This window comes from Schistocerca piceifrons, chromosome 1 (genome assembly GCF_021461385.2).
Source record: "Schistocerca piceifrons isolate TAMUIC-IGC-003096 chromosome 1, iqSchPice1.1, whole genome shotgun sequence".
NCBI lineage: Eukaryota > Metazoa > Arthropoda > Insecta > Orthoptera > Acrididae > Schistocerca > Schistocerca piceifrons.
In genome coordinates, this window is record NC_060138.1 from 127,473,305 (window position 1) to 127,486,146 (window position 12,842).

Genomic DNA, 12,842 nt, shown 5'->3' on the forward strand with positions numbered 1-12,842 from the left:
GTTTTCTGGTTATGGGCATTTGCATCACTGATGAGTGAATTTGGAATACGACATTCAGTTATACAATAGCTACAGCAGCTGTCGTTGCCTTATTTTTCGTCACAATCCTACTGAACGACCACCCTTAACTGTCATTCAACACATACTTTCGTCCGTGTTGTGGATTAGCGGATGATGTTTTTTCGCTATCCCTGCACGCGGGAGGGCGGCCGTTCAACCCCGCGTACAGCCATGCTGATTCAGGTTTTCTGTGATTTCCCTAAATCGCTTCAGGTAAATGCCGTGATGGTTCCTGTGAAAGGGCATGGCCAACTTCCTTTCCTAATCTGATTGGGCCGATGTCCTCGCTGACTGGCCCCCTGCCCGAATCAACAAACCAACTGTGCATGCGGTATAAATCTACGACATGGTGTCGCTTGAAACACCAAGCACTTTGGCTATCTTGGGTCAGAAGCACCCACCACCCGAGCACCAGCAATTTTCCCACATTCGAATTTACTTAGCTCCGACATAATGCAGTTACAACTGCACAGAACATCGTTCTGCCCACTATTGATAGTTGCAACGTATTTAGGACATTGCACAGGTTCCACTCGTGCTGAGACACATCACAACATGCAGCTTCGGCTTGCATTTGCTTTCATGTTCAAGTATGCATTTCTCGCAGTGTTTGCATCTTTTTGGTCAGTCCCTGTATTTGTATCTATATACGTCGTAGGTGAAGTATTAGTTTACTTGCCAATGATATCCATTTCTATTTGTCATAGTCAACATTCTGTTCATTTCTTGGAGGTCTTTCCACGGCAAACGGAATCGAACGGGACGGTACGGTGCTCGTACGATGCCTCAATTTGTGGGTCACACAATCATAATCTCTGTTTTGTGTTTACCATTGATAATCTTTGAAGCTACTGTTGTTGTATGTTTGGTGCATTGACACTTGTTTGAAAGTATGATATAAGTGTCGTGTGAAGTATGTGATAGGTATTTAACGTTTTTGTTTCACAGATGTTAATTGTTACAGTTATAACAAGAATTGATTGTATACAAAAATAGCGCCATGGCTAGTATAAGGACTGCTGATAAACGAAATGCTGGTACTGTGGGGTTGCTGTATTCCTATTAGTGTTCTAATTAATCATGTCGGGACACGCTGTTGTTGTGTGGGAATGGGAAAATAGACACGGACGTTGGCGACCGTATAGCCCAGAGGTTTCACAGCATCTTGAAAGAGCTAACTGCAAGAAACTGACAAGGGTCTTCCTGAGTGACGCCGACCCATCGTTAGAGAAGTACTACATAGATCTGAAAACGAAAACCCAGTGTTCCGAAGATGCAGGTAAGGAATAACATGAATTATATGAATTGCAACAAATAACTATTGCAGGCGACCTACATTTCATTTTTCTTTCACTTTTTGGATCCCCAGTCTTCATTCTCAGTGTGCTGGTTAAGTATCTCAGTGAGTCTTTCATCGAGAAACAACTGTCTTCTAGTCACTGTTCTATAATCCTAAAAACACTCATATATTTCGTGGAATGTATAGAACTAGCGTTCTTCAATTTTGTCCAGAAAGTTTCCTTTCTTTTTTGGCTTAACACTTTCTTACCATTTCACCAGTAAATGTGTAATAAACTAGGAATTTCAATTTTATAAATGTTTTGTTCAGTGGGTGACTAATTTTTGCTTGTGTGACGATTTTTCTTGATTCTTACTATTTGGGAATGGAGGAAGTAAGTTCTGCTCAGTGCAGGGTGTACACAGGGGAGAGGAGCTGTGTTGGTGTAACAGGTCCCATAAACCTGATGCAAAATGATGCACTAAGCATATCCTCACTGTAGGTAGGCCTAGATAAAGTTCTTTCCCAAGAAGAACATGTAGATATTGCTTGCAATGGACTAGGAAATATTCACCTCATTTACCACAAGCTACCTGACCCCTGTAAAATTATCTTTTAATTATTCTAAAGGACTGTTTGAAAACTGTAATGTTTGCTGATGACATAAGTATAAACTAAACCATGCCAGACACGCCTGAGGTGCCACCTAAGCAGAGATGTAACTGCTTCACAACTTACAGTTTGTCTTAATGTCTTAAAGAATTTTATATGCAACTCCAACAAGAAAATATGATCTAGTGCCAAAAATAGGAATTAATGGTCACAGTCTAATTATTTACAAAAAGTGAGCAATAAGAATATTGTGTAGGCCCTATTGTGGATCATGCAGAGGCATCTGTATAGATTATTCAGTTATTACTCTCACTTACTAGTATAATTTATTACTGAATAATATTTGCTGTTAATGATAAAAATCACTATGAACTGAATTGTGATTTAGGATTCAGCTTGGGGCTCTGAAATCTGATGCTAAGATTTAGGGTTAGCTTTAGTTTTCATTAATGGGTGTTGGCTCTAACTTTTAACTTAACAAGGTCTTGATATGATATATCCAAAAACAAGAAATGGGGAGGGGGGGGGGGGTTAAATTAAAAAAGGGCAAAAATCCATAAGAAGTGGTTAAGGGATGGAAAAGTAAGAAAATGTAAAATTGCCAAGAAGTGTGGAACAGTGGAGTGTTCCACAAGAAGGCAGATGTTATCAGAAGGAACAGTTTACTTACTTGAGACAAAGCACATGTTGAGTAGTAAACACTTTCTGTATAGCAGTTACCCATCTGACAAGTTGCAAAGCAATAAGAATCAAATCACAGATGTGGTGAAGATACTACCAAAGTCCGTGTGACAAGTAGGGGTTCTTTGTTTCTAGTAGGATGACAAACCTGTTGAAGCCCTAGATATGCTTTTAGGAGGAACGCTGAGGTTAAGGTTTCCTGTGGTGTGTGTAAAACCAGTTGATTCTGAGAGTTGTTTCTGTGAGGAGAATATGGACGATTTCCTTTGTCAAGCTTGTATATCCAAAGTAGTGTTTCTGTAATGGCTAATCCTCAACAAAATGTTAAACTCTATATTTTCATTTCCTTTGTATAAATTTGATTTGCTTACACTTTGTGTGGATTCCTGGCCTGAAGCAGGAATGTACCATTTCCTTTGTATAAATTTGATTTGTCTACACTTTGTGTGGATTCCTGGCCTGAAGCAGGAATGTACCATAAAATGAAAACAGTGTTGTACTGAGCATATTATACTGTAATACATACATGTACTTCAAAAACATGTATAGTGAAGAAAAGGCAGGGCACAGGGTACAGGCTTGCGAGATTAAATTTTAAAGAAATAAGACAGGACTAACAAGAATGGATAGAGCAAGGAATGAGATGGTGAGTGAAATTGTGAAAGAGAAACCCACGCAAGAAACCATAGAAAAGACAAGATTAAGGTGGTATGGGCATGTTAAAAGAATGGGAGTGGTCAAGATACCAAAGACAGGCCCACAAAATGAGAGTAGAAGGCCAAAGACCTAGAGAGACACTAACAGACAGATGGATCATTGGAGTGAAGGAGTTTACGAAGAAGAGAGAACAACACTGGACTGGGGTAAAAGGGGAAGAATGTCGGAAGGATTGGAAAAGATGGTGAGGCTTCTGTTCCAAGCAGACTCAGCCATGATTTGGAAACTGTAAAAGATGATGTGGGTGTCATCTTCACATAAAAAACTAAAATTATTACAGTGCCACTAATGTATTAGTCGCAACACTTTACAGGAGTTCTCTTTTTAAAGTAGTCTCATTGCAACCCAGTGAGAACACTTGTTGGTGCACAGCAGTGAGTGTAGTATTATGTGACAGGGGTAAGTGTGAGGACTAAGGATCACATGTGTTCATTTAACAAATCTGGACCCAATCAGATTTTTGCATGACCTTTTATTGACATCAAGGCTAAGGGAAAAAACAAACACTTTTGACTGATACAGTTACTGCATGTTCTGTTAATGTTTACTTCAAGTTAGAAACAGCCGCAACTGAGATGGAGATCAACTTTGATGACACTGTTGTCCAGTTGATGTGGTGTTGCTTTCTTTTCCAATGGCTGGCTATTTTAATTACGTTCGTTGCAGTATCCTGTGTCTCTTGTAACCTTATTTTCATATTTTGTGATCTTAGATGTATTCATTGTTTCCCACAGTGCTTGCTGTCAGTGTAGATCTGTCATTAAAGGTAATGCTAACTGTTTGCTTCATTGCCACTATTCTGTAGTATTGAGATCCAACTTGTATTTTATGTATAAAATTTCAATATAATTTCTCCGTGCTGTGATCTGAAAGGATGTAACTTGTGATTCCAGTGGCATACTTTAAGTCAAGTTCAGTCTACGAATGCTCTAGTTGTATATATGCCTGTTCACTTTCTGTGCTTTACATGGTTCATATTTTCTCATTTATAATTATACTGACAGAATGATATCTACTTTACAGGTGTTCCCCACAATGTTAGGAGGAAATGTTATTCCCTGGATTCGCCTGCAGCAAAAGGAGCAAAGTGGGAATGGGCTGGTGACAGCCCGGGAGACTGGCATACTTACGATATGGATATCCAGTGCCTTATAGAAACAGCATGGGCAAGGGTAAGACATATGAAGTTATTTTCGTATTAGCTATATATGATTAGAACATCTTTGAAGACCGGCCAGCGTGGCCGTGCGGTTCTAGGCGCTGCAGTCTGAAACCGAGCAACCTCTATGGTCGCAGGTTCGAATCGTGCCTCGGGCATGGATGTGTGTGATGTCCTTAGGTTTAATTAGTTCTAAGTTCTAGGCGACTGATGACCTCAGAAGTTAAGTCGCATAGTGCTCAGAGCCATTTGAACCATTTGAATGTTTTTGAAGGTATGAGAGTTACCAAGCTATGCAATTGTGTTAGCTGGTTACATGTCACTGGGTAACAAGACATTTTTTAGTAGAATACTAATCAAAAATTGGCAGTGCCATTAATCAGAAGCTTAGAAATATCTTTCATGCCTGGTGATCAGTAGTTGCCCCCCTTTTTAGGATAAATTGGTAAATTAATCAACAGGTACTAAGCAGATGTTCATTACTGTTAGTTAGCCGGATTCATATCAGTTATACACTCCTGGAAATTGAAATAAGAACACCGTGAATTCATTGTCCCAGGAAGGGGAAACTTTATTGACACATTCCTGGGGTCAGATACATCACATGATCACACTGACAGAACCACAGGCACATAGACACAGGCAACAGAGCATGCACAATGTCGGCACTAGTACAGTGTATATCCACCTTTCGCAGCAATGCAGGCTGCTATTCTCCCATGGAGACGATCGTAGAGATGCTGGATGTAGTCCTGTGGAACGGCTTGCCATGCCATTTCCACCTGGCGCCTCAGTTGGACCAGCGTTCGTGCTGGACGTGCAGACCGCGTGAGACGACGCTTCATCCAGTCCCAAACATGCTCAATGGGGGACAGATCCGGAGATCTTGCTGGCCAGGGTAGTTGACTTACACCTTCTGGAGCACGTTGGGTGGCACGGGATACATGCGGACGTGCATTGTCCTGTTGGAACAGCAAGTTCCCTTGCCGGTCTAGGAATGGTAGAACGATGGGTTCGATGACGGTTTGGATGTACCGTGCACTATTCAGTGTCCCCTCGACGATCATCAGTGGTGTACGGCCAGTGTAGGAGATCGCTCCCCACACCATGATGCCGGGTGTTGGCCCTGTGTGCCTTGGTCGTATGCAGTCCTGATTGTGGCGCTCACCTGCACGGCGCCAAGCACGCATACTACCATCATTGGCACCAAGGCAGAAGCGACTCTCATTGCTGAAGACGACACGTCTCCATTCGTCCCTCCATTCACGCCTGTCACGACACCACTGGAGGCGGGCTGCACGATGTTGGGGCGTGAGCGGAAGACGGCCTAACGGTGTGCGGGACCGTAGCCCAGCTTCATGGAGACGGTTGCGAATGGTCCTCGCCGATACCCCAGGAGCAACAGTGTTCCTAATTTGCTGGGAAGTGGCGGTGCGGTCCCCTACGGCACTGCGTAGGATCCTACGGTCTTGGCGTGCATCCGTGCGTCGCTGCGGTCCGGTCCCAGGTCGACGGGCACGTGCACCTTCCGCCGACCACTGGCGACAACATCGATGTACTGTGGAGACCTGACGCCCCACGTGTTGAGCAATTCGGCGGTACGTCCACCCGGCCTCCCGCATGCCCACCATGCGCCCTCGCTCGAAGTCCGTCAACTGCACATACGGTTCACGTCCACGCTGTCGCGGCATGCTACCAGTGTTAAAGACTGCGATGGAGGTCCGTATGCCACGGTAAACTGGCTGACACTGACGGCGACGGTGCACAAATGCTGCGCAGCTAGCGCCATTCGACGGCCAACACCGCGGTTCCTGGTGTGTCCGCTGTGCCGTGCGTGTGATCATTGCTTGTACAGCCCTCTCGCAGTGTCAGGAGCAAGTATGGTGGGTCTGACACACCGGTGTCAATGTGTTCTTTTTTCCATTTCCAGGAGTGTAGTTGTGTCATATAGGGGAAAATCTGAGTAACAGTAAAAGTTAAAAGTAGATTGCCACTCACCACATAGAGGGGGCATTGAGCAGCAGACACATACATTTAAAAGTAGGCTGTTGGACAAGTTATTGGAGTAAGACCGTCAAACAATGGAAAATCTTGAATGGAATAACGACAATATTATAAAAAGCATAGAGTGCTCCTCACCATTAGTGAGGGTGTTGAGTCGCAAACAGCCACAAGAAAAAGACTGTAAACATGTGAACTTTTGGCCAAAAAGCTCTTCTTGTAAAGTAGAACACACACACACACACACACACACACACACACACACACACACACACACACACACACACACATTCATGAAAGTACAACTCACTCACCCAAGACCAATGTCTCTGGCCACTGAAGCCAAGGTGACCAGAGACAGGGGTCGTGTGCGAGTTGTGCTTGCATGAATATGTCTATGTTGCCTACTTTAGAAGAAGGTGTTGTGGTCAGAAGTTCATGTGTTTAGTAGTTCTCCTGTTGTGCCTGTCTGTGACTCAACAACTCCATCTCCACTACCTGGTGAGTAGCAGATATCTCTCTCTCTCTCTCTCTCTCTCTCTCTCTCTCACATTTTGGGATGCTGAGGACTGACTGAAGTGAGTAGTGAACCACTATACCGAGAGGGATAGCATGGTAGAGGTGGAATAAGATACTGTAGTGCTGCCTGTGGGACTGTACACAGATGTGGCAGGAACAGGATGCTGGGCTGTTAGGTGCAGCATCAGGAGGCTGTGGTGGGCGGGGGAACACCAGATGATAGAAGCAGAGTAGGGAAAGGTGCTATACCGAATCCCTGGAAGCATGCAAGATGTGTGTCAGGCAGGAGTGGGAACAGGAAGGGGATTAAGGCATGTGAAGGACAGGTAGTAAAGAGACAAGGGATGTTATGGGAACAAAGTGTATTTTGCAGGGAATGTTCCTACCCAAACAATTCAGAGAAACTGGAGTTGATTGAAAGAATTCAGGTGGCCCAGGCTGCGAAGTAGTTGCTGAAGTCAAAGCACACTGTTTTGCGCTGCACGCTCATCAGCTGGATTATCCAGCCACAGTTTGGCAGTAGCCATTCATGTGGACAGAGAACTTGTTAATGGTTATGCCCTTATAGATTGCTGTACAGTACTTGCAGCTAAGGTGATGGACCACATGGCTACTTTCACTTTTGGCCCTGTCTTTGGTGGGTTAGGAAATGCCTGTGGCAGGAATGGAGTAGGTGGTAGTGAGAGGATGTGTGGACCAAGTTCTTCATCAAAGTCTTTTCCAGGGATATGAGTCATGGGGCAAGAGTGGAATAGATATGAACAAGGATGCTGTGTAGATTGGGTAGATAGCAGAATGCCTCTGTGGGAGGGAGGGGCAACAAGAGATAGGAAACCATAGTGGAGAATATCGTAATGCTTTATTGCTACATGGCACTGAGTCATGAAGGGATTACTCCTTTGTGACAGATCAGTAGGTATGTAGATGATGGTGGGTGATGCCTGAGACAAGGTGCAGATATGTTTTCTGAGCAAGGTGGTTATTATAATTTCAATTTATAAAGGCCTCAGCAAGACCCTCATCATATCTAGAGAGGAACTCCTCATCACTGCAGATGTGACAATCATGGGGGCTTGGCTATATGGATGGGATTTCTTTGTGTGAAATGGATTGCACCTGTCGAAATGGAGGTATTGTTTGTGGCTGGTAGGTTTCTGTGAGGTGGAGGTTGACATCAACGTAAGTGGGTTATTGGGCTAAGGGAAACCAGGTAAGCGAATGAGGTGTTGAGGTTCTGAAGAAATGTGGATCACGTATCCTCATCCTTGATCCAGATCATGAAGATGTCACCAGAATTTCTCAACCAGGTGAGGGTTGTGGGATTCTCGGTGACCAAAAAGGATTCATCTAGGTTGTCCATGAGTAGTTTGGCATACCATGGTGTTGCTTGTGTGCTGTTGGACACACAACAGATTTGTTTTCAGGTGCCAAAGAGACAGCTGAACCACACAATTGTTGAGCATGCAGCACAACACAATATGCTTCACAGTCCATGCCATCTGGAATCTTCCCAACAACACCAGCTTTTCTGAGTTGCACACATGGGAACTCTCCCTACAGTATCTCCTTTGCTCCCGTAATCTCCACTCTCCTCAACCTTCACTAGTCCCTGTCCTCCATCTGCCTCTGACCCCTACCAACCTCCTGCATCTCCCAGACATCTGTAATCTCTCCAGCACATCTGCATAGCTGTGTGTCCTTCTCTCCCTTTTTCCCCCAACAACAACCTAGTGCTGTTCTATGCAGCACACCATCCTCTCTCCGTCATGTCGCTGCACATTCCCACAGGCATAGTACACCATCTTCACCCACCCCTATCATACTACCCCTCCTCCTTCATGCCACATACCTCTTTTGTACCCCCACCACCCACCCCAGCTGAAATCGCTACTCATCTCAGTCACATCTCAATGCTCAGAGACTACAGTGACAATGTATGAGCTGAATATGTGTGTGTGTGTTTTCTACATTTTGTGAATGAGTTGATCTGATAACTTATTAAATGTGCCTGTGTGCTCCTTAAAGGCTTCTCGATGTGATTTGTAGACATCTGTTCTTATTCATTTAGTAATATAAAAATACTTGTAATATATATTCCTTGTTTATTGATAAGATCAGACAATGGAAAATCCAGAATGGAATGGTGTATTATGAAAAGGATAGATTGCTACTCACCTTATAGCAGAGATATTGAGTCACAGATAACCACAACAAAGACTCAAACAAGTTGCTTGACAGTATCTTTATCGTGCCTCTTTGCAACTTAACATTTCCACTGTATGGTGAGTAGCAATCTCTCCTTTTCATAATACTGTCATTACTTGTTCTGGTAAGTGGTAAGGTCAGTTATGGGTAGTTACTCCCATCTTCTTATCGTTTCATTGTCTTTAATGACATCTTGTGTGATGCTGGGTTATGTAGCAATAATACATTTTTTATCCTTTTTTTGTGTATGAATATTTGTTATACCTTGTTATAAGTATAAGCAGTGAATATATATATGTCTCTCTCTCTCTCTCTCTCTCTCTCTCTCTCAGGTAGCGATATTGTATTGCTTGACACATGTGCAGCATATTTAAACAAGTTATAAGAAAAAAACTGACTATGTGGTGACTTGTTTAAAATCCAGAAGTCTCTGTGTTGTTTAATCAGGTTATTGTACACTGTATATTGTTGTTATATGTGTTCATCTGGACAAACAGATTTATTTGTATGCTACCATGTTTGATTCTGAATGTTTCTAATTTTTCAGGGAGACCAGACGACTGACATCAGCAAGACCCATGGTGGTTTTCCCTACATTATTAATTTTTGTAACCTGACCCAAGTACGGAATAACACTGGTTATGTGCGTAATATCAGAAGAGTTCAACAAGCTCCTTATCCATTGGTGAAAGTACAGCCAGAAGAGATTGGTAGTGTGGCAGGTAATATTTCCTGTTCAGTAAATATAGTTACATAAGAGAAAATACTTGTTCTCCCCCCCCCCCCCTTTCTCCCTCCCTCTCTCTCCCTCTCTCTCTCTCTCTCTCTCTCTCTCTCTCTCTCTCTCTCTCTCTCTCTCTCTCTCTCGCGCCTCCTCCCCCTCTCACTCACATCTCCCCCCCCCCTCCACACACACACACACACACACACACACACACGGGGAACTTGCCACTCTGGTAGGTCAGGTCTGTGCTAGGCTACCACAGGGCCCTGGCCTTTGCAGCATCCTTTCCATTCCATGCTGCATGTCTATCCCCTTGCTATCCTTTTCCCCTCCCTTGGGGAACATGTCTGGGGTGTTTTTGTGGAATGTTCCACACTATTCGTAGCTGACATAAGAACAGTCTCAACCACTATTTTTCATTCCTTTTTCCTTTCTTAGTTCACCTTCTCCTATCCTTCCTCTGCTTTGGTGTTTGAGGCTCCCCTTTTTTCTTCTTCCTCCCTATCTGCTCCTGAAGCCAGCTTATGCATCTGTTGCGTAACAGGTGACTGGGTAACGCGTAATTCCCAGCCCCAGATGGCAGGTGCAGTTTGCACATAGCCCTTGGTGCAGGCCAGGCACTGGGAGGGGTGATTGCCTGAGCTTCTATCTTTCCAGATTAACAATTTATCCCTCTGTCAGGTATTCGGGAGGTGTGACCTGAGGTGTGAACAATCACCTAAGGCGGGTGCATCTCCTTGTGAAGGGGGCCCCCAGTTGGAAGGAGTATACCATCAGAGACACTGGCAATCGTGGGGTATTTCCTCGCAATGAGCCAATTATCGTCTTTGCGGTCCACATCTACTGAACATAAATGGAATGAAGCATCCGATTCAAAGACCCTCCGAGCTGCACCACCCTTCCTCATCTTTTCACGTAGTGAAGACGGTCAGTCTTTCACATCGGTAAATCCGTTGATGATACAGAAAGATGTTGATGCAATTACTGGCCCAGTGAAATTCTGCTAACGTTTACGGAATGGCAGTTTGCTTTTGAATACTACTTCTGATTCTCAAGCACAACAACTGCTTGCCGCTTTGCTTCTCCACGGCTATCCTATTCATGTCGTAGAACTCTGTGAACTCTTCCCATGGTGTTATTTACACTAGGTTGCTTGACAGTGTGACTGAGGCCGAAATTCAAATGTACCTCTCTGATCAGGGTTTCATTGTCGTCCATCAGTTGATGAAAAAGGTAGATGTCTCTTTAGTGCCCACACACACTCTTTTTCTCACCTTTGATAGAGTGGTGCTATGAGGTTACCACAGTCCGAACCTGATGCACTGCTACCATTGTCACCATTTCAACTACACTCGAATGTCTTGTCGACTCCCGGCCAAATATGTAACCTTTGGTAGGGACGCGCACAAGGGCGACTGTCTGCCTCTTTCTCCCCACTGTATTAACTGCAATGGCGACTGTGCCACCTCTCGAGATTATCCCATGTATGTTGATAAGCGGGCTCTCCAGGAGATCCGGATAAAGGAAAAAGTACCTTACCCAGTCGCTTGCAAGTTATCGGCTAGCAGAAAACCCTGCATTCCACTGTCTAGCCCTTATCGTACCATTCTTCTTACATCTAGCTCCATGAAGGGATGGCTATGCAGACATGTGACCTCAAATTCAGAGCTCTCTGAGGTTGTGAAATCACCCAGTATCATGGAAGCATCACTGTCCCTTCGTCCAGCTGTGCAACGAGCCATCAAACTCTTGCCTCATGGGGCAAAGTCACCAGCTACAGAACCGGCAGGCCAGAAAGGAGGAGTACTCCCATGAAGACTTCCTATGTCCCTCCAGCCAACCAACAGCTGAGTCTCCCTCTGCTAACTGGGAAATGCTTGAAGAAGACCAACAAAGGTAAAAGGTCTTCTCCTTCGATGACTCGAATATCCTCTTCAACTACGTCGCCACGTGATTCCCTCACCAGGCCGGCTTCGTGTCGCTGGTGCGCACCACCTACTATTTTTCTGTGTTGGACTTCAGAAGGAAACCGACGCTTCTGTGGACCTCGGGGAGCAGGATCCCCTTGCCTCTGTCCCCTGTGCCAGCGAGTCTTCACAGGCTGACACTCACCAGCTGCCGAGGTGACACCCCTTCATTTTGTCTCATCATGACTCTCCAATGGAATGTTCATGGCCTATGATCCAACAGCAAGGATCTACATCTGCTTTCAGAATCACAGTGCGTACTTGTACTTTGCCTTCAGGAAACAACAGTGCATCCTCACGACTGCTTTGAGCTTTCACATTTCTCCTCAGTCCATTTTGACCTTCCCCTGAGGTCGGCATTCCGTCTCATGGGGACTTCATGCTGCTCATACAGGATAACATTCATAGTCAACTCATCTCCCTGACTACCCATCTTCAAGCTGTTGCAGTTCGCCTTTTCCTTGCTCACTTGACCTTTTCCATTTGTACTGTTCACATCCGTCCGTCATTTGGTCACCAGGGCAGACTTCCTGTAGTTTATTGGGCAGCTACCTCACCCATTTCTGCTGCTCGGTAACTTTAATGTGCACCATCCCCTTTGGGGTTCTCTCGGAACCTGTCCGAGAGGTGCCTTCTTGGCTGACCTTCTTAATCAACTTAACCTCTTCTGCTTTAACACAGGAGCATCCACATTCCTTTCAGACTCCTCGCACACCTATTCCCATCTGGACCTAACATCCTGCACTGCCCAGCTTGCCCATCGTTTCGAGTGGTCCGTTCTTTTTGACACATACTCAAGCGACCATTTCCTATGTGCTATCCGTTTGCTGACTCCTACCCCACCTGTGTGCCCATCCAAATGGCAGATTACTAAGGCTGACTGGAGACTTTACTCCTCCTGGTGACCTTCGACGAACA

At 44.7% G+C, this 12,842-nt stretch overlaps 1 protein-coding gene across 1 annotated transcript in view; it reads left to right on the forward strand.

Annotated features, from left to right (window-relative positions):
- The first annotated feature begins 929 nt into the window (after positions 1-929).
- The window catches only part of LOC124789375 (protein deltex), a 43,356-nt gene continuing 31,443 nt past the window's right edge, over positions 930-12,842 (forward strand). Inside the window, exons 1-3 of the mRNA XM_047256712.1 lie at positions 930-1,339; positions 4,373-4,521; positions 9,781-9,955. Coding sequence (XP_047112668.1) covers positions 1,141-1,339; positions 4,373-4,521; positions 9,781-9,955 — 523 coding nt within the window. The 5' untranslated portion in view covers positions 930-1,140. The remainder of the gene's footprint in view (positions 1,340-4,372; positions 4,522-9,780; positions 9,956-12,842) is intronic.